Genomic DNA, 22,326 nt, shown 5'->3' on the forward strand with positions numbered 1-22,326 from the left:
TAATATAATATATCCAAAATATAAATATATGTCATGGATTACAACTGCAGTAGTTTAACAGTATCACTCAAGGAAGATGATAGATAACTACTCTTGGTAACAGTTATACTCTATGACGTCACTATTAAAAAGCGTGGTGGAAGTCATATATCAGTCGGAAAAGCGTAAACTTGTATTTCTATTAATCTTGCATTGTTTGAATCTGGTGATTGAAAACAAACAGTCATCATTGATAAATAGTAGACAAAAAACATCATCAAGACATCGACAGGCCGCACACATAATTGATGACGTGCTAATAGCTCCGGGAAGTTCTTATACACCCATCCTACAGTTTGGATGTATCACCAAGTGACTACCCCCTCTTCCTCTCAATTCATAATGCACTTGGGGGTACAGATTTAGAATTGTGTTAGTTTTTTGCCCATACTGACAAAGGCTTCTATAAGAAGGGCATTGTGAAATTGGATTCTCGTTGATAATAAGTTATCAAACCAAACAGGGCATGCATCGCTTAAATTGAATGATTGTGAGACTTCTTAAAGCATTCAAGTAAAGCGAAAAATATAAGAAAATTCCCTATAATATTATATTTATATTCATCATGTTTAAACAATTGGAAACACATATCTAGGTTAAAAGGTCATTCCATTTTTTATCAAAAAGCTCACCCTCCATTTGAATCATATTATTGACCTCTCCACAGATTCTTTTGATGACTCATTTACCAAACCGGCTACTTCTGCTGTTTTTTAATTATATGTTTTTCCTTGTCAGCTTACCAACTCCGATAAATTTTAGATGGACACGAATGGTGTCTTCCAGACAAAAAATGAAATTTTTTAGATATTGTATCAAATTATCCTTTATGAGCATCTCCAGATCCTTTCACAATGGATAACATTAAAGTCCTTTCTTTATACAACAACTTCTTGTATATCTTTTGACGTTATTGAGGGTGTTTACTTTATTTTTTAAGAAGTAATAACATATTTTGACACTCCAAAAATATATCCACATTAAAGGCATCAAAAATATATCAACATTAAAGGCATCAAAAATACAATAACTGCCTCCAAAAATATCAAAATACAATTATTTAAAAAAATTGTAAAAATCTAGTTTATTAAAACTTCTAAATAATTTCTTGCTATGTTTAAAATAGATGCACTAATTTCTTCTTTCCTTGCCTTAATAGCATAGAAAGTATACTGCAGGCTGGTTTATCTTACATATTGATGTGAGGATAAAAAAATCTTCACTATTTAATTGCCTCCCAGGAAATATTCCTAATTTTCTACAAGTATATGTTATATTGGGGATAGCAATTTATATTCATATATATCGCTATGTGTTATCTTTTTTACAAAAGTAGCAAATTGCTTCATTGCTTAAAATGTCAGATCACTCCAAGGCAGTCTTTAGTAAATCCACATTCACAAGTTAGGTGGCATGGGTCTTAATCTCGATGGCGCCGTGATCCCCATGGTCAAATGGGGTAGAAAAATAAGCCTTCAGGAGACGTTTTGAGGCCATTGTGGAAATTGAGTAGACAATATAGGAATACAACTTGATCTTTAAATATTTTTTGTACATGTCTAGTGGCAAAGGGAAATGGTTCAAGGATGATTTGCAGCAAACATTTTTGCCGAAAGACAATTATCTGAGGGGCAATACATAAACAACATACAGAGAAATGTGATTTGAATATAGTTCCAGTCTATAATCGTCGAGGGCTTGAAACTTTTCCAAAGAGTTGATACCAATCATGCGTATCACAACAGAGGCGTCCGCAAGAATATATATATTTATATATATTTTTTAAATTAAATTGAAAATGAAATTTTATTGAAACGAATTTCAAAGGTTAAATTATGCTATAAATAGTTTCAGATTTCAAATTTTTCGAATTTTTTTTCTAAAAAATACACTTCTATATACGAATTTTTTTAAAAAGGGCAGTTATACACAAAAAATATTTTTTGGGGAAAAAAATTTTAAAACTTAAATTTCAAATATTAAATTTTTTGGAAAAAAGATTTAATATTTTTTTTTTTGAGAAAAATATCAAAAATCCATAGCAATTCACACCAAAATAATTTTTTTTTTTAACTTCAGAAATTTAATTTAAAATATTAAATTTTTTGATAAAAATTTCTTGTTCAGTGAAAATTCAATTTTTTGGAAAATAAATTTAAAATATTTTTTTGAAAATAAATTTGATATATTTTTTGGAATACTACATTTTCGAGTAAAATTCAAAATTTCCTAATTTGGTATAGATGGGGTATCTATACCACTAGCAACGAACGCCCCTGTGCAATTAACTAAATTAGATAATTATATGAATTGTCTATTTTTTTTTTTAAACCGTTTATTTAGTCATTAAATAACCTTTCTTGAACAATTTAAGGTAAAAATTCATACTAATTCAAATCACATGCTACTGTGATGTGTTTATACAATATATATTTAGATTTCAACGTTGCACCCGCTACATTTGAGCCCAAATCCACTGAGGTTTGTAACAGTATAAACATATCACGTTTAAGTTTGAAATTTAAAAGGTTAGACAAAATAGTATACATAATTTGAATAATAAATAACTAGACTGTTTCTGACGTTATATGATTAAATTTCAATGTATTATCCTAGATTATATTATAATAACTTACATATGCGTGTGTCTGATGTTCGTTCGACCTGCTTGGAAAAACAATGATGAAAACTTCAAATACAGGCTTAAAAACATACAATAAAAGTTGTTCAGAATTCTGAGTTATGTAAGTAGGGCTATGTTTTATTCTGATTAGACCAGATTCCTGGGATCTGAACGGCAAGTTTGTTTTTTCACTGATAAGCTGATTTTTATCATTAAACAAGATCGATTACCCAAAAGATTTTTTAAGATATGGGTTGTTCATTCGAAAATGCAACAAAATATTAAAAATCCAAAGAACTAATTATTGTGCTAGCCGAAAAAGGGAGGAGTATATTAAATACAAATTAAAAGAAGGTAAATAATGGAAGATCTACGTATCTTCATTATCGTTGAAGAAGGAACATGACATGCTAGCAATGACAATGAACAATGATGAACATCCAGTGTAAAATGGGCATGTTTTTTTGGAATCAAGCAAAGACAACTCAAAACCAAATTCTGATATGTTTAAATACTATTTTTATAGATATTTGTTATTCAATATGTCCTCCTTCACAAGCAACCATTGCCTCGATACACCAGCGAAAAAAATTGTCCTCTCTTGACAATACAGGGCGCGTCTGTATTTTAGCACACTGACATGTTGACAAAATTTGGACGAGAGGTGCTGCAGACATTTTTTTCCAAGACAGCCCAAATTGTAAACTCCAGGAAGATGAGGCCATGACCCTAGGAAGGTCACATGGAGTTTGGCTAGAAGTTAGTCGTATTACTGCATCATGAAGGTTTGGTTCTTCTTGATTGTATAGGACTGTAATGGAATTATTCATGTTATAAGCAGTACGGATGTAGATGCCAACGGTCTCTACAGCCTTTTAGGTACTGACAATGGTACGTAGAAGTTTGCACTGGCATTGACTTTTTTGTTTTTGCTCCGACATTTTTACTATAAGAGACGTGGGATAAGATCTAAACTTGTTTGTTTTGTTTTTCAACTCTCTTTTGTTTGCGTTTTGAAACTTTGTTATTAAAAATAACGGAAATAAAATCGTTGAGTTTTAAATTGTAACCATTCTGGGCATATAAATAAAATATACCCAAAAATGAACATGATAACCCCAACAGTTTGAAAGGAGAGCAGCTCTTATGACGTTTCATTGAATTACCGGGCCGTGCAGAGTTATTTACCGATTTTTGTTCAGAACATATTGCAGACAATAATGACATTTCGAATGACTTGAGAAACAATTTATTCATACATTTTTAGAATAATAAAATAGTTTGTGATCAAATTTAATCAATGTAGCCACCATTTGACTCAATGACACTGGTCAGGCGACGTCTGAAGCTGCCACAGACTTGCTGGATGTAATCGGCGTCCAAGGAGGCCCAGGCCTTGCTGACAGCAGCCTTTAAGGCATTTATGTTCTTGTGTCGTTTTTTGCAGGCCTTGGTCTCCACGTGCGCCTAGATAGAGAAGTCTAGCGGTTCAGATCTGGGCTCTGAGGGGGCCAGTAGTCCTTGGCCAAAAGTTCGTGTTGTCCTTGAGCCACTCCTGAGCTTCCTTGGAAGCGTGGGCGGGTGCTCTATCTTGTTGCTCTAGCTTGTTGAAAAACCCAAGGAGAGTTGCCGACTATGGATTTGATCCATGGAAAGACCTTGGACGCCAGAATCTTCACATAATCCTCCGCTGTTAATCTGAGCCAGTGGGGAACCATACCGGCTTCATAGCCTTCCTGTTGAATTTCCAAACATCTCCAAAGCTCACAACATGGTCATTTTGCCTGTTGAAAACAGGATCGACCGTAAAAGTTTTCTCATCTGAAAAAATGATGATGCGTCCAGATGAGCTCTTGATATCATTCAAGATTTTCTTGGCACGCTCAAGTCTGACTTCTCGCTGACGTTCAGTTAGCAGAGGGCGTTCAGTACGCCTCAGGGACTTTCCTCAAGCCCTTTTCAATGCCCTTGAAACAGTTGATCTCGACGTTCCCATCTTTCTGGCCATGTCGGCAATGGACCTGTTGGGAGTCCTCTTGAACACTGCCTTTTACTTGCCTTGTTGAGACAGTGGGCTTCCTTTCCAGCCCCAGGGGAATGCTTGAGATCACCCCCAGCCTCCAAGTGCTTGGAAACGTTGTAAATTGTCTTCAACGAGGCCCCAACCTGTTCCTTAATGTCGTTATGAGGCACTCCCGCTCGGAGGAGGGCTGCAATTTCGATCCTCTTTGTTTCTTGATTGGACATGGTCTCACGTGTGGAAGTTGTTACGCTCTCACAGGAAGGATTTTGTTTATTTCAACAGTAAAAATACGAAACAATCAGATTGGTTGCCACAAAACCTCTTAAAAAAGTATATTTGCATCATCGGTAAATAATTTTGTACGGCCCGGTATGTGAAAGATGAAGGAAATAAAAACAACTCCAACTCGATATCAAGTAAGGCGTATGCAGGAATTACAGAGATGTCGGTCCTCAATTGTACTCTGAGTCCATCAAGTAATTACACTCTCATTCGTCCATAAACACAAATCCTAGTAGATACATTTTATATTTAAAAGACCTGTCTTCCAAAAATTAAAATTAAATAAAACACTCTCTATCTTGCCAACCACATCAAACCGAAAATGGTCAAAAAATACTTAGTATATGCATCCTTCCCATTACACGGCGTTACCTCACTGACACAAAAAAAAAATACAGTGGATTTAGTGGTCAGCTGTCAATTACGATTTTTATTTTATGAAAATATAACTATTTTGGATGAATTTAAGAGTTTATTCGTTAAGTGTTTCGATAGCTATTAGTGTTTGATATCAAAATGTAGCTATGGGGAAAGTTGATACACGCTAGTGGGGGTAAATAACAAAAAAAAAGAATATGCCAAAAAGACTCTAATGAGAATGTTAAAATCCTCCAATCCTATTACTTGTATTGATTTTATTAAGTTGTTAATGATTGAACACGCAGACTTATAATCTTCTCTTGAATTCCAAGTTTCCGGGTCAGCTCGAAGGAAATTATTTGTTTTATCCAAACATGTAAAAAAGTTTATGGTGATTTTTGAAATAATATTTGATAAGGATAATTTCCCAATATTTTTCATGCATATTATTGCTCGCTTTGGTGTATTTGACTGAATAATATGCCTTTCCGAATTGTTAATTGCTTTGGCCATATATATATATATATTTGGTATCAAAAAATACCAAGGCTATCTTATTATCGTTCAAATACCAGAGATCCCTTGAATTATTATTTTTTTTTTTTTTGCAACTTTTGAAATCTCTAGATTTGTATTTTCAAAAAAATTTAAGGTTAACAGAAATTCAAGATCTTGCCGTGGAGTAGATATAAGATCAGCAGTATAAAAACAGAAATATTGCAAATTCCTCTAATTTCCTGGTGCAATAAAGTGTATACCTCCTTCAAAAAAAATTATAACACGTTCTAACAACTTTTTATAGTCATTTCTTACTTGAAAACTATGGAGGTGTCTCTTAGCAAACATCAATTATACAATTATTCATATCTGAAATGACTTTCAAATCATTAGTCATGACCGACGTAAAGTCTGTTTTGTCGATTTTTTCCCACTCCTTCTACACCTTTTAAAACTTAAATCTCAGGCCAATATGTGGGCCCATACAAACGGAGAAAACACGTGCTAAAACCAATTCAAATACATGATGTCGAAAACGTAAGATTTCTTTTCAATTTTGATTCAAGTAATGCCCATACACCATTGATTTTCCCAGTGTTCCTCTTGTATCAAAGCATAGGGCTCATGCCAAATGTTTGACATTATAATCCTTTATAAACTGATAAATAGCGTTGGCTTGGGCCCACTTAGGAAACCCCAAAAAATTCGAGTAGTACGAATCCAGATAAAACGATTGTCTTTCTAGTTAATGTATTTTATATCTCTCTCATGTATCCTTGCCCTCCGTACCGATGATCTGCTGATGTTGAAATCCTAAATACTTTTGCTAATACTTTTAACTGTTCATGCAAGTAAAAACGTTGATAAGGGTAAACAATAAATTCTTTTTCTGGGTGTATGTTATCGGATTTTTTTAACCATTTGGATTCTATATCTCACCTCTTTGGTGTTTTCATTACTTTTTAAAAAAATGGTATTTATCTTCTACGTCTATATATGACCCCTTATCTCTCTCTCTCTGACAAAAGAAATTCTTTATCGTGTGGATTCTTGATGAGAATGAGTGCATTTTTATGAGCAATGTCAAACAAATCTTCTAGTTTACTCTCAAAGGTAATTATATACGATTGATGATTTTTAGATGTACGGTTTTTATCTTTTTGAAGCTTCTGCCTCACACAATGAAGCTTTTTGAGTTGTATAATAGCATGAGGTCTAGGACGAACAGAAATTCCAGCTTTTTCCAAAGAAATATAACATTCAATATCACTTTTGAAACACTACTGAATGATTTTTCTCAATGTTCTTTGGTGATACAAAAAACAACCAAACTTCCCTTCTTGAAGGTAAGTTTGCACCAGTTATTTGGGCCTCTTCCTGTCCAAGTAACACAAAAATCTTTGGTTTGATTTCTTGTCGATTCGGCCATTTCTTTAGAATTATTTATTTAAATTGAACTGATATTAATATTTTGAGTCGTAATATGACACATAAAAAATAATGAAATAGTTGTGTGATTAACAGGATAATAGTACTCTTACAACCAATGACATAGTTATTTATTAATAATCTTATGCAAACTTTAATAAAGGTTCAAAGTTCCGTTTAAAATCCGAAAAAACTAATTAAAGAACAAAATAGTACAAATATTTTAAATAGGTTATTTCATTATGTAAAAAAACTATAAAAAAGATTTAATCATATCTGCTAATGGTTGGAAGATAAAAAAAGAAAAAGACAAAATTTTCGAAAGAATTGTCAATTTTCAGAACTTTAAACTCGTTGTGCGACCCCAAAAACATTCTTCAATTGTTCAAAATTTGTCATTCATCTATTTTTACCCAAATGGATATTTTAAGAAGGCTCAACATTTCCAAAACAAGTGCAAATTGGATCAATCTACCGAGCACACACTCATGATAACACTTTATGCTTAGGATTTACAACCCAACGTATAAATAATAAAAAAATCATCAGTATTACTCCCTATCATTTAAGAGCACATATACTTGTAATCACATTATCAACTAATATGTTTTCTCCTCAAGAAAGAAATATTAATGCTTTAGAGTGTGCAAAGTAAAATCGTGGACTTTTCATAACGATAAAATAAGTAATTTTCTAAATAATTGAAATGGAGCACAACATGGAGGCTGTATTATACAATTCTGTATTGAAATATCGTTATAATTTTCAAAATGGTTTTCTTTGGATGCTACAATGTCCTCCATGCTGGACCTAAAGACGCTACACTACTTTTTGATGAAGCCTAAGACATTAACACCAACAGCTCGAAAAAGGCCTAAAAGTAATCCCAATTTTTGTTGAAGGGTGGACAAACTCTCTTCTGGACTACGCACATTTGGAAAATTCGAAGGGTTCTGGTGAAAAATGTGGGCTGTTTAGCCATTATATTTTAAACAAGTCAACAATCTATGGACTCTCTTGACCCCGTTAACCTTGGTTGCTCTTGAAAGGAGTTGCCAATGTCGTCGTACATAAGATGCCTTCCTATATCCTTTATATACCTTCTCATAGTTCAATCAAAGACATTTAGCATTGGTGTGCTGCCTCATCGATTTTGCCGGACTTCTTATAGGGATTGAGGTGTCCACGTCCTCCAAAAAGTATGATTTCTGGCGTACACCACTGCCAGGGGATATCTCAAGTATCTGACATGATGCTACCATGATTTCAGTCTTGTAAACTCGACTCTAGGAGTACCCTACGACCTTCAAATTCTCCTGGTCACTCCCTTGGGTGTGGAGGAAATCAGACACCCGTTGTCTTTTTAACCCTATACTAATAACTTTTATTTACTAACCGCAATATTATCTACTTTTAACAACGCAACCTACTATTTTAACATATTCACTATAAATTAATCCAGCTTCATGTAAATTCAAATCCACGATTTTACCTCCTACAATGTAGATATTGATAATTTAGATTGTGGTATAGCCAACAAACAAAAATCAGGCACATCCTGTACGGCATATTTTTTATTTCTCTTTTCATATATATTTCATTTTATTCTTAAAGAAAATAAGCATTTTTTTATATATGTAATTTATATATTTCTTTGAAATATGTCTTACTTTGAAGGGTATGTAATAACATGTAATTCAACCATTTTTAAGTATAAACCTTTTTCTATTGGAGAGTGGATTTTCAAAAGTTTTATTGTTGTATAAATACGTACACATATTCATAAAAATTAAAGCATAAATCGGCTTAATTTAATGTATATGAAACTTTATACATATACCTACAATATTCATAATACCATAGGAAGGAGAAATAAGGATATTCTATGCTTCTATGAAGCATAAATTTGTAGATTTGACATATTATTTTTGTAAAGGAGATATTTAATAATTGATGAAACTGCAAACACGAACGCCAGCTAGAAATTTTTTATCAAAAATTAACTGTGCGAGGGCGTCTGCAGAGGGTGGGATTGAGGGAATACAGCCACTCAAGCCCAGATCAATAAAGTTTTGTATTTACAAGAAATTTTTATTTTATTTACAAAAAATTTTCTACAAAATCTAATGTTAGAATTTTTTTTTCAGAAAATTTTTAAATTATAAATTTATTTCCAAAAAAATCAGTTTTTTTATAACAGTTGTTGATGTTTGAACTTTTATTTTAATTAAAGTTATTGTTAGAACAGTTTTGAATTTTTAAATTTTTTTTGAAAAAGCTTAATATGCTGAAAAGAGAAATAGATTTTTGAAATTTTTTCAAAAAAAATTCATTTTTGTTAATAGTTGTAGATTTTTGTGATTTGTTTTGAAAAAATTTCATAAATTTGAAATGATATTTCTAAAATTGTTTGCCAAAAAAATTAATTATTAACCAAGCCCCCTTCCAAAAAAAAAAAAATATATATCTTGCGTATTTTGATTATTACATTTGTATTCTTCGACAAATTATCGTCCAATTCTATCCACAAATTATTCTCATTAAATATTTGTGGGTCATGCAAATTTTGCTTACAATTGCCAAAAATGATTGTCACAATAAAATAATAATACATTAATAGATTTTATTTGATAGGCAATATCTGGGTCAATATAAATATATTTAATCAAATGGAGGATCTTAACAATAGCTAAACATTATTGGACATCTTAATTCATACTGGAAATTTAAAGGAAAAGTCTTTAATTGACTCAAATATCCCTATAAATGGTTTTTGTTAGCTTTACTGCGAACATTTTCACCGTCAGTAATTTTTCCGCTACATTTTTGTCACTGGTCATTTTGCTTCTATGAAATTTTGCAGCATGACAAATTCGTCACCTTAGAATTTCTTAAATTATCGGTTCGAACTTTAATGTTGTATCTGAGAAATATTGGGTCGTATGTATTTATAAAATAAAATAAATATATTGGGATTTTCTCTTGTTCTTGATTTTGTTCAAGATTGTTTTATATTGATGGATCATATCATAAATAGAAGAATCAAATCATCATATTATGTTTTGTAATTTCAAATAGAAAAATAGTTATTAACAGATATATAGTCTAATTATTTTACTTGTAAGTATATATGAAGATAAAAAATAATATTGGAGAGTTTTTATTTTCTTGATTTTTGTATAAACTTGTCGTATGTTGACGCTTTTAGTAAGATTAGTAGAACAAATCATTTATAGGTGTAAATTAGGTATTTTTATAAAGAGTGTAAGTGTTATTAGTATGTAGTCCATTATTTGATGCAAGTTCCTTCGACCAAAAAAATATTCAAGTAATACTATTTAACTCTTATAACACGGTATTACCTCGTTAACACATATACCGGTAGTTGCATAAATACGCGGACTATTTGTGGCAAATAATTAAATGTGTAATAAAATTCGTATGACGTATTTTTTTTGAAAATTATATAATAGAGAATTTATTCTGGTATAAAATTTAATATAATTACTTAATATAACCACCATCAGCTGATATGACATCTTTCAAGCGCCCGAGGAAGGCTTACACACATTGATGATGTAATGGCCTTCCATGGCTGCCCATTGCTCATTGACGCTGACCTTCAATGAGTCCAAATTAGGGTGGCGGGTAGCACAGACCTTCTTCTCAATTTGCCACAACTCACTGTAGTCAAGGGGATTCAAATCAGGTGATTGAGGTGGCCAAATGTTTTTCTGCCAAAATGGCATGTTGGCAGCGAGCCAATCCTGAGTCATTCCAGAGGTATGGGTTGGTCTTCGAGATCTTTTTCCTCCTTGACAAGCTTCTGGACCTTGAACACAGTAGTCCTGGATAGTTTAATGCCCTTGATTATCTCCTTGACAGACCTACCGGCGCGGAGGAGAGTTGCAACCATATGACGTTTGGCCTCGTCATTCATCCTAAACAACTTTGTTTGATGCGAGTAAGAAAAACAAAAACAAAGCCAAAAAATTTACCGAGTTACTTGTGCTGAAATTTTTTATTTCCGGTCACGAAACCTCGAGATATAAGCGTTTAAAAATTAGTTCGCGTATTTATGCAACTACTGGTATACCTTGTGTATTTTATTGTCAGCTGTGGATTCCCTCTTCTCCCTTGATACGTCATGGTTATTTCATCATTTATTCTTTTTAATAAATAAAGAAAGTAAAAAGTTATTCTTTAATTATGTTCCGTTTATATTATACATATGTATGTATATTCGCCATTTTATTATTCCTATAAATACATTTTGGGTATTTCTAATTAAATATAATATAATAACTATTATTTTAATAAAATATTAATAAGCAGTATTATAATAGAGTATCGAATAAAATACTAAATCGATTTGATTATTATATAATTTATTTTTAAAATCAGAAAGAAACAATATGGCAGTGATAGTCTAGGAGTATGAAAGGGTTAAATGTCAGTTGATATTAACGACTAACTACCAGATGATTTTATCCATTTTGTCTGTTTATTTTTGAAAAAAAGGTTGCGTGATACAAAGAGGTGATAAAGCTTCATAATCATCCGAGGTTTTGTTCGTGCTTCTGATATTTATGAATAGAAGTATTTTACTGTTTTTAATGTATTATGTACCATTCGATTTTTCATTTTTTATAAACAATTAACTTTATCCATAGCGTCTTGTCCAAATAGTAGAAACCATCTCAATCTTTGGGTATCCATCGTTTACGCTTTGAATATATTCTCCAAGAGTAAAGGCACCCTTAGAGGAATAGACTCATATTATGCCTATATATTCAAATAAAAAAACAAAATAATTTTTTATAGGATGTGAGTGTCCCGTCAATATTTTATTTGATACATAGACTTAAATCTTTTGGTCATTATGTATTCTACAAACTTGCAGTTCAAAAGGTTGCTGAATAACATAAATATTGGTTAAGTTCCGATTGTTTTAATTTTACTGTATTGAAATGACCGGATTAAAAATCAAGTAAGTACCCGATTAAGATAAATTTTTACTATTATTTTACAAATATCCTTGTCTAGTATATATTATTTCAAATAATTTACAATTAATTAAATGTTTTTATCGTCTAACAATACAAAATAACCGGAAAAATAGTCAAAAGTGGACTATGTATAATATTTTTTCTCATTTTATGGACTTTAGTACTAAAAAAGTCCACTAAAACGCGGATTTTTTTTCTTCCCAAAAACCATAACAACTGAGGATTCCCATAATTGACCATCTGACTGAAAAATTTCTCTAATATTTCATTTATTAACCTTTTATTAATTTGAAATAAGGATAAATCCTTTGGCTATTTTATGGTCTTTTATCAAAAATATTTTATCATATTTATTTATATATTTTTTAGATTATATACAGCCATCTACAATTCCCCAATTGCCAATGGCCGATGTCCAGGCTTCACTTTAAGTCTTTTCAAAACACGTCATTCCAAATATTGTGGCTAATTTTTGTATTAAAACAAAATAATAATTTTAAAAGAATAATTATTCAAAAAAAAGAAAAAAAAGTCATTAACCCAAATCTATGAATAATTTAGTACAAATAGTCATTAATAGGTTCGTCCAAGTAATTTTATAATTATTTTCTAAACAAAAAAGCTAATAAAAAAAAGTAAATACTTACAATTTTTTAAAATACAGATGTTATTATTTTACGATCAATGGGTTGTTGCTCTTATATATGTCTCTAATAATCAATCAAATAATGCAGGTAACTTTAGAAAATAAACATTTGCATATAAGAAATATTTTAAAATGTTTTATTTTCTTAAAAAATTAATCATTGGCGCAAATTATACAGCAGAGCAAAAAATTTAATATTTTAAATTTTTTTCCTAAAAAATCAAATTTTTGTGAATAGCCTATGTATTTTTGAAATTTTTTCCAATAAATTTTATATTTAGGTTTCGAAATTTTTTTTCCAAAAATAAGTATTTAAAAAAAATCTCTCAAAAATTTAATTTTTTATGAATAGTGGTTGATTTTTGAAATTGTTATCTACAAAAATTTAATTTTTTGATAATTTTTCAAAAAAATTCCAAACCCCCTCCCCCAAAAATATAATCCTCAGGACAACCTTGTCCCATAAATGAAAATTCTATTTCTTCTTTTTGGCCTGTGAGACTTCTGATCTACCCTTCTCAATCATTATTAAACAAAAAAATTGGCGATATTTTTATGCCTATATTAGTTTACTTTAAAATATTTTGCTTTAAACCATTTTTCCTTAAAGCTCTTTTGCCTTAATATGTAAAAAAATCAGATTAATACGTTGTTTTGTTGATTTTGATGTTTTTAGGGAATTTTTGAATCAAAATACGTAATGTGTATTGTAGAAAAAATAAGTAATAAATACATGCTATAATAAAATAACAAAAATAAATAAACTCGGTAATTATTTGAAACGAAGATTTGCTTAGCACTTCTTCGTTTGTAACTATCATTAGATATGATGGATTATTCATACTAGAAAAGACTCATTGATTGACGAAAAAGCATAATATGAGGCAAAAACATTATTCCATTAGAAAAAAATATTGAATGATTTTTATAGTTATAAATATTACATATTTTGATTAAAACAAAAAAGAACATTAACTTCAACCAAAAATAAATAATAATCAACTACTGGGTTGTATATTCCAATCTAAACACTTACTAAAAAAGGTCAAACTGGACCCATAGGACTTAAAGAAAACAGCCCAAGACAATCCCCTCAAGTACATGAGGGCCCATGCAAGAGATCTTGGTGTTTCACACCAGACAATTTTTTGAATGATATGGAAGCTTTTGTATTTTTAATTCTCAGCCCGTTTGTGTAGTTCCTATTTTAAAAGGATGGAACGTAAAAGGCATATTTTGTAAATACATTGTTTGTATATATTGGTTTAAATGAAGTCTTACGTGTTTATCCAGTCACGACGAATTAAATCGTTAATTAAAGTATGGAATTCGAATAATTTGATGATATTTATTATTTGTAATTACGTTTGCTTAGAGTATGATTTGTAACGGAAATAGCAATCTATTAGTCTTCATTGCCTTCTTATATGTATGTAAATTAGTGTATTTCACAGGCTCCGCGCACCGTTTTTTTAAAGTAGAGGGGACAATTACTGTAATTAAAAAATAAAAATATTTGGGCTGATATATGATAATTGAACATTAGGGTGGAATGTTTTTCTGCTTTTATCCAATTTAGATTACAGTTCGTTTGGAAAAATTGTTATATGTGTTATAAAATACCTATGCAAAATTGAATTGTCCTGAAAGGTCATCTTTAGGTTCCACATCTCGATGAAACTTTTAAAAAATTTTGACTTCTCCTTTTTTTTAGATTCTTCTTAATTTTTTTTTGTTCCATAGGGTAGCTTCAGAAAAAAATTTTATTAATATTTTTTATATATTACATTAATGTCTATCATAATTAATAAAAGCAAAATAATTATTAATGCTGTATTTGAATCCTTATTGACAAAATAAATAACTTTTGTCTCCTTTCAAACTTTCATCAATATAGATAGCCACGTAGATCAATAAAATTTTGCGTAGGGTATTTTCTTACCACATGAAAACGATTGGGTACACTTAATTAGTTTTCTTGTACGTCATACTTTTATTTTCTATCTCGAAATTGTAGACCGCAGGGGCGGATAGTTGATATTCAAATATCGCAACCTCTTCAAAATATGGAAATAACTACGGAAATTGTGAGTTTGTCTAATATGAATAATTTAGAGTGGGGAAGGGGCTAACAAAACCGGGTTGGAGTCCATATGTTCCGTAGACTAAGGGATGAGGGCTAAATACAAGAAAAAGTCGTAGTGTCTGTAGTTTAATAGAAATACTAGGTTATACCATAGCGCTTTTCCGACTGATGTTTGACTTCACCCACGCTTTTTAATAGTGACGTCAAAGAGACTATACTACAACATTGATCATATAATTTCTAGTATTATATGCTGGAAATATATCCTTTTTATTCTGTTTGACTTCAAATCTTTCTGTCTTGCCCAGGAGTCGGTACGGTACATCAAATTGAAAATTCTAGCAAGCCCAATTACATAATGGTCTAACCTTGTATTTCTATTCACCTTGTCTAATATCATGTTATATTATCTCTTCCAGAGTTATCTTTCAGTTCAAAGATCCAGTCCCCTTCCCATCTCGAATTCTCGATAGTGATAATTGTCCAAATATCTCGATAATATCCAATAATATATTCTTCTTGCAATGTGCTTTCCTTATTTAAAAAAAGTTGAGATAATAGAAATTTAACTTTCTGCTGTCGCTGTCTCCAATAGGCCATGAACAAACAAAAAATATATTTCATCCGCAAGGTGTCGTTACAGTATTCAAGTAAACAACCTCCCCTTTGACATTTACGAATACAAAATAGGAAAATAAATTCGAAAGAAAAACTTCTTTCATAAGCTTGGAACAAAAATCCTTATATTCCTATCCTTTATCCTGGGGAAGGAATGGACCGCATCAGGTGTCATACGGGAGTTAAAATCGTATGTAATGTTCCTTGTAATAATTGCTAATTCCTAGGATTCCTTCCATATCTCATCTACAGTTTATTCCTCCCTCCTAATTGTAACTCCAGCCAAATGATTTATGGAGTCTCTCCTAGTCGGAGGGACTCTAACTGATGATCATTTCAAACACATGCAGTTCCTCATTCCTATCTTTTATACTTTAGACAAGTGATTTTTTAATGTTTTATTAATTATATTTATTTAAAAATGTATATTTAAAAGGTGCTGTTCCATGCCAAAATTTATATTATAGTTACAATATTAAAAGGTTCTTCTTTTGTCATTTGAAATGAATGAATAAAAAGAGAGAAAACGAGGAGTGAGGCAGTTTAAAGTGAAAGCAAAGTAATAAAACGAATATTTCCTTGATTATATTCGTTACAACTATTTTTATTTTGTCAATAAAAACTTTATTATGAGTAAAAATACTTTACATAGGGATTTCTATTGAGTGATTAATATTTACTAAACTTGGTTACTGTGGGGTTTTTTAATTATCATACAGAAATTACAACCATTCCGCATATATTTTTTTCCCCATGTTATAACTTCAATAATTATCAAAATATTAACCCCCAAAAAAAGATTAATCAAATCAAATCAAATTCAATCCGTGATCTTTATTATATATGAGAAGTTATTTTTCATATATAGGCCATCGGTATTAAATTCCTGACACTTAAACGGAGGAATAAGATTAGTCAATTGATTTCCTAAGAAGTGAGATTTCAAAATATGTACCTATAATTAATAATTTATGAAAGACAGATTACAATATCAAGTTACAGCCTGGCATATCTCTCACATAAGAATCGGGAACAGTTAACTCTATTCAAGCTTACACAGATATGAATCCGGGCTGGAGTGATATGAGTCTGTAAAACACTATTTAAATATAAATCATTTATTATCATCTACTTAGTTCTGCCAATAACTAATATTTAGAAAAAATTCCTATTAAAATAGATACTATATTTAACATGCATTTAACATCAAACATTGTCAAAATCACAGCCTCACAAGGTAGAAACATTATTTCAAACGTCAAATGTTATTGTTTAGAATCCATAGAAAAGTTGATGATTGCTTACATAAGTAATGCAATTGTATTCTTTAGCTTTGATATTTGCTTAATTTCGATGATTTCAGTATGCATATTGAATTTCCTCGATCAATTTGTCTAGAAATGTAAAAGTGTTCAATCCATATTTTCAATAAATCAATTTAAAAAATAGGACATATCTTTTTAATTTTCAATTAAAGATTAACATATTTCCCATGATTCTACGTCTAAATGATAGTTATTCTCAGAGAAGTCAGATTCATTTAAAAGTAATAATCTTTGAAAAAAAAAAACTAATTTTTATTTCCCCTTATTAAAAAAAAGAAGTTATTGTTCGTTTAAATTAAGTCTCCTTTAAAAAAAAATAAACTCCAATATTTAGAAAATAGTTTCTGTTCTAAGATAAATTATTTGTCAAATTTGGGATTTATAAAAAAACGTAAAACCTTTCAAAAAAGTAATGGCCCAGCCTACGGAAAAAAACCCACAGACACCCATAATATACCATTATATAACTTTGCTCCCCCTACTCGAAAATGTAATAATTCGGCGCTGGTGGTTTTAATAATACCATAGATGATGACCTTATTTTACAGTTAGTAGTCATTTTCTCTGATATCGTATGCAACTTTTTCTTTCCTTCACAGAACTTACCCTTTCAATTCAATAAAAAGGGTAACTTCACAGACGTTGTATAGTTCGTTATGCAGTAATATTCAAATATACAAGACGCACTACTCTGTACAAATATTGATCAGATGCTCTTTGTTTTATAACTGTACCACACCTCAAACAAAAACCCTAGAGAAGATTCTGTCATTAAATATACTCTATAAAAGTTGAAACTTTTTCAGCAGACTTTTGCCAATGACATACGTTAATCAATGAGGGGTAAACTTTTTTAATCTTTGATACTTTGTCCCTCTCTTGTCAAACACCCTAATTTAAATTGGTATACATTATTATTTTATAGTAATCCGTCTTCTTGAAGCCATAAACAATGGAACGTTCATGGTATATTATAAAGACACGATATACATCTTTGTAGTTATTTCATTATACTATTATGTAAAGATGATCATAAGTTTAAAATACATACCTTGTATTTGGAAACAGTTAATTACAATACTCATTTAATAGAAGTAAGTTCTTCAATCTGTGAAATCAGGAGATTGTGTATTTCCGAGAGCAGCAATTTTGCCGCAGGTAATTTTGCCTCTACATTTGCCTCAAGGAGATTTTGCCGCATGACATATTCGTATTGGTTCGAGCTTTACTCTTATATCTCGATCAGAATAATTAAGAGTATACCTAGGAGAAAAGGAATAAAGGAAAATAATAATCACTCATATTATTTTTATTTTTTCTTCCAGACATAAAGTTAATCTGATGGAGATAGAACAGTAAAGTTCGGACCTATAACAACAAAGATAAGAAAACCAAATATTTACTTCAGGCTAATATGCACTTCTAGGCAAATGACTTTTGGGCAGTGCAGAGGCCAGACCTCAGTCACCTGGACTATTCCATCTAGGACACGTTGAGTCCAATTCCAAGACCTCCATCAACAAGACCTGGGCATCTATGAGTGTTGAAGTACATGGGGGAAGGTCTGCAATAGCTCACCATTAATTCGGAAGGTGGATACATGGACTAAAACCTGTTTTTTTTTTTTGGGGTGTCAATAAATAATTAATCGTTCATAAACTTGTTTCCTAATTCACCCAGGATCCTGCGATGGACTTCATTACTTTGTGTGTTAAAATGTGTAAATAATAAAAGTTGGCCGGGTAGGCCTTTTTGAAGAATCGGTATTAGCTCAATTTTGCCGATTCCACCGATACTTGTGATTACTGTTTTATATACATAATTAGCAAAAAAAAACTAATTTTCTTATTTCAAATGGTCAACCAATAAAATAAAGGGGGAGGGTATGGGGGGCCCCCGTCAAGTATAAGCTAACCTAGGCTAAGACTTAGGGCTGCTACCTTTAGAGGCCCCGGATAGAACAATATTTTTTTTACTTTTTATGTTAGCATATAACAAGTGCAATCATTATAGACCTGCATAAGAAAATACAGGTCGATCCATTAAAAATAAAAGTATAATTAGTGTTGCGGCAATATATACCAGACAACCAAGAATAAATTGACTTTGAGCAGGAAGAAAAAGTACATTTTTAAATAATTTAAAAGTCTAATTAATTTAGCGCTAATTATGATTAGTATACTTATATATTTTCGTATCATGTCCGAATTAATAAAACGTTTAACTTATAAAATTTGTACATCATTTTGTTATTTATTTTATGAATAATATTTTTAAGGAATCGGTCTTGGAATCAACTCTACTTTTGGGCCTTTTTTTATATCTTATTTCATGGAGGGACAGTAACAAAATATAATAAGAAACTATATGTCAACCATTGAAAATATATAGAGTGACAAAGTTTTACCTGAATGCAATATTATCGTACGATTTCGATATAGTTGTTGCTAGTGGAATATCCGTTATATAATTATTCAGTTTTATTATATATGTACATCATAAAGTTACCCCCTTCCCCCCTGTAATTACGTACATCACATCCTGGAGGAATGTGCCCTCAAGCAATTGACAAGACAAATATGGATTCTTTTCCCTTACCACCTTCTAATCCTTGATCCTTTTATTTTGTCAAAATGGGTGCGGAGATGATTGCATTTTTTCAAATGGGGCCTCTTGTTAAAGAAGGAATTCGTCAATGACTTTGGCTGTTATATAACAAACTACTTTGAGGGTCATGTTTATAATTCTATGATATGTATATCAACATAAGGAGTGTTGTTACAATATTCCTCTTCTTCCCTTCAAAATAGTGTTATAAGGTGCTTCAACCGCTTGTAATGAGTACCTTGTGTGTACGTGGGGAACATGAGACTCCATCCATTAATTTAACATTCCTAACCCTGACAACTTTTGATTATAAAATCTAGTTAAGATTTACCTTTGACTGTTTTTAAACTTTAGAAAAAAGTCGCTAAACGAAGACCACGTCATCAATATGTGTGTATAAGGTAATGGTTTTAGTAAAACTCTTTTCTATCCGCTAGGAGTGTTGAATATAACTATGTACTAGCTCCATTAACTAAATCTCCAGGGATAATTCTACAAAAAGACAAAGAGTTTGCATAAAATATAATCTAAAATGACAAAATATGACATAGTGGTGTCATTGGTAGACACTTCATACAAATTGACATCTTTTTCTTCAGCTAACTGGCGCATTTGCTAACTTTTTGTCGAAATTGCTTAAACTTTTTTTCATCTTCAATCGATATTTAAAATAATGACATTAAATTATACAAATAAGGAAATTGTAACTTATATTTTTAGCAGGTAAATATTTCATAGTTGAATATGTATCTCTTTGTAATTTTTGAAATGATAGACTCGAAATTAAAGCTGGATTTTTTGTGTGTTTGTGTAACAGAATGTCCAAAGTATAAGAAAGTACACGATAAAGTGTATTACTTTATGCCTGATGTTGTTCTATTATTTTACATAAAATGTTGATATAATTAAAGTATCAATCAATAAGAGAGAGGTACATCTTATTTGTAATATGTTTCCATTCCTGGTACCAAAAGGATTAAATTCAGGATGAGTTGCTTCCCAATAATATTTATTCTTTTTAAATACAAGTCTACAAGGTGGAGGATGTTTTTATCACAATTGAAATGGTTTTACAATGCTTAATTAGGTGAATAGTTATTGTTGTGGCAGTAAAAATTATTATTTTTTGACTGGGTTTTCGAATTTGAAAAGTTTTTAAACTAAAAAAATATTATATTGCTCATATTTTTCATTTTTTTTTTATTAGTATTTTTCAATTTTTTTAGATACATTAAAATATTTAAGCAGCCAAACCAGAAGCTGCAGATGGAACGTAACACCATTTCTTGACAACAGGCTTTTGGACCTTTCTGGGGTTCTTTCTGGAACGGGAGCAGACCTCTTTGGGTATATCAACGCACTCCTCAACAGGTTTGAGGCTGGGAACCAATTTGGTGACTTGTTTGCAGGACTTTTGGGGTTCCAAGTTACAATTTTCCTCTGGGACTTCTTGGACGATGGTTTCCTTCTTGTCAAAGCACTCTTCGGGTCCAGGTTGGGGAACACAGCCGGAGGGACCGCACAATTGTCTGGGGACCTTCTTACATTCAGTTATGGGACTGTATTTCTTGACTCTTTTACGGTCTGTACTACAGACTTGTTTGGGCCATTTGGTACATTTTTGCTCAGTGGTGTAACCTTGGGTCACATCCTCGCACTTCTCTTCTTGGATGGTCTCACAGTTGACAATGTCATCCTCAACTTCGTGTTCGTGGTAACGAGTTTCACACTCGGATTCGTAGACAGTCTTACATTCTTCGGGTCCTTCTCCTTCACATACCAAAGGGGTGTGACAGAATCTATGAAAAAGGAAATATTAGTTAAATCAATTAGAAGGGGGTACATTTTTGACAGCTCACTTGATAGGCTCTTCAATGGCGACCTTCTTGTATTCGATGAAACAACTCTTCTTGAAGTTTTCTTCACACTCTTCCTCTTGCTGAGGCTCAAAGTCGGTGGAGTAGGTGGTGTGACATCTCTCGGAGTAGCTGTGGTGGCATTCGATGTGATCATCGTATTCAGTTTCTTCTACCATAACAACCTTGTCAATACAACGCTCTCCAGCAGCGGCAATGGATCCAATATCAAGTGGGACATCATCACCACCTCCTTGACGGGCCAATCTGTTGTCAGATATAGCTGGGTGTTCAGCATGAGCGTGAGCATGGCTATGGTCATGCTCTTGATGTTGAGCAGCACGGGCAGATCCACGAGCTCCAGAGTTGAAGGGGAAGGTATTTAGAAGGGATCTTCCGTTACGATCGTCGCTCAATCTGGTTCTTGGTCCACCAGCGGCCAAGGTTGAGCCGATTAAGGCAAATAAGCATACAAACTATGATATAAGTGAAGTTAAATTAGAGCCACGTATAGAATAATGGGTGTACTTCAACTTTATATTTCATACCTTGATCTGAGAAGCCATTCTTTTAACGTGTAGAGCCTACGATATCAAATCACACTGCTGAACACTTTGGCCAATATAGAATATTAAACTGATAAAGTAAAGATTTTGAATGATCTTTATATACCTTCAAATGATTTTTGTTCTACTTTGCGCCTATGGTGGGATCAACGGAGTTAGACAATTACATCCGTGCGCGTCGCATTTTCTTTGGTGGTAGTAATTATTCTACATACATTCATTCCAACACTTTTCAAAGTCATTATCTGATCTTGTGTATGTGCATATTTTTGTTTTGTTGCTTTACTTCCACCAAAGCCCTAATTAAGTAGAGAAGGAACACTTCTCATTTTTTAAGTTCAATCCAATTTGACTGAAATA

At 31.7% G+C, this 22,326-nt stretch overlaps 1 protein-coding gene across 1 annotated transcript; it reads right to left on the reverse strand.

Moving 5' to 3' along the window:
• Positions 1-20,536: 20,536 nt before the first annotated feature.
• Positions 20,537-22,087, reverse strand: LOC121125270 (uncharacterized). The gene is made up of 3 exons (XM_040720424.2): positions 21,949-22,087; positions 21,404-21,876; positions 20,537-21,343 (listed from the first exon to the last, which is right to left on the reverse strand). The coding sequence occupies exons 1-3, from the start codon at positions 21,964-21,966 to the stop codon at positions 20,785-20,787; spliced, it is 1,050 nt and encodes a 349-aa protein (XP_040576358.1). The 5' UTR covers positions 21,967-22,087; the 3' UTR covers positions 20,537-20,784.
• Positions 22,088-22,326: the final 239 nt, after the last annotated feature.

Source organism: Lepeophtheirus salmonis, chromosome 10 (genome assembly GCF_016086655.4).
Source record: "Lepeophtheirus salmonis chromosome 10, UVic_Lsal_1.4, whole genome shotgun sequence".
In the NCBI taxonomy this organism is placed as follows: Eukaryota; Metazoa; Arthropoda; class Copepoda; order Siphonostomatoida; family Caligidae; genus Lepeophtheirus; species Lepeophtheirus salmonis.

Bases quoted from the DNA above. Each gene is read 5' to 3' on its own strand.
- LOC121125270 (XM_040720424.2), bottom strand. The intron at 21,344-21,403 runs GTGAGCTGTCAA...CCTTTTTCATAG, and splicing joins GCCATTGAAGAGCCTATCAA to ATTCTGTCACACCCCTTTGG.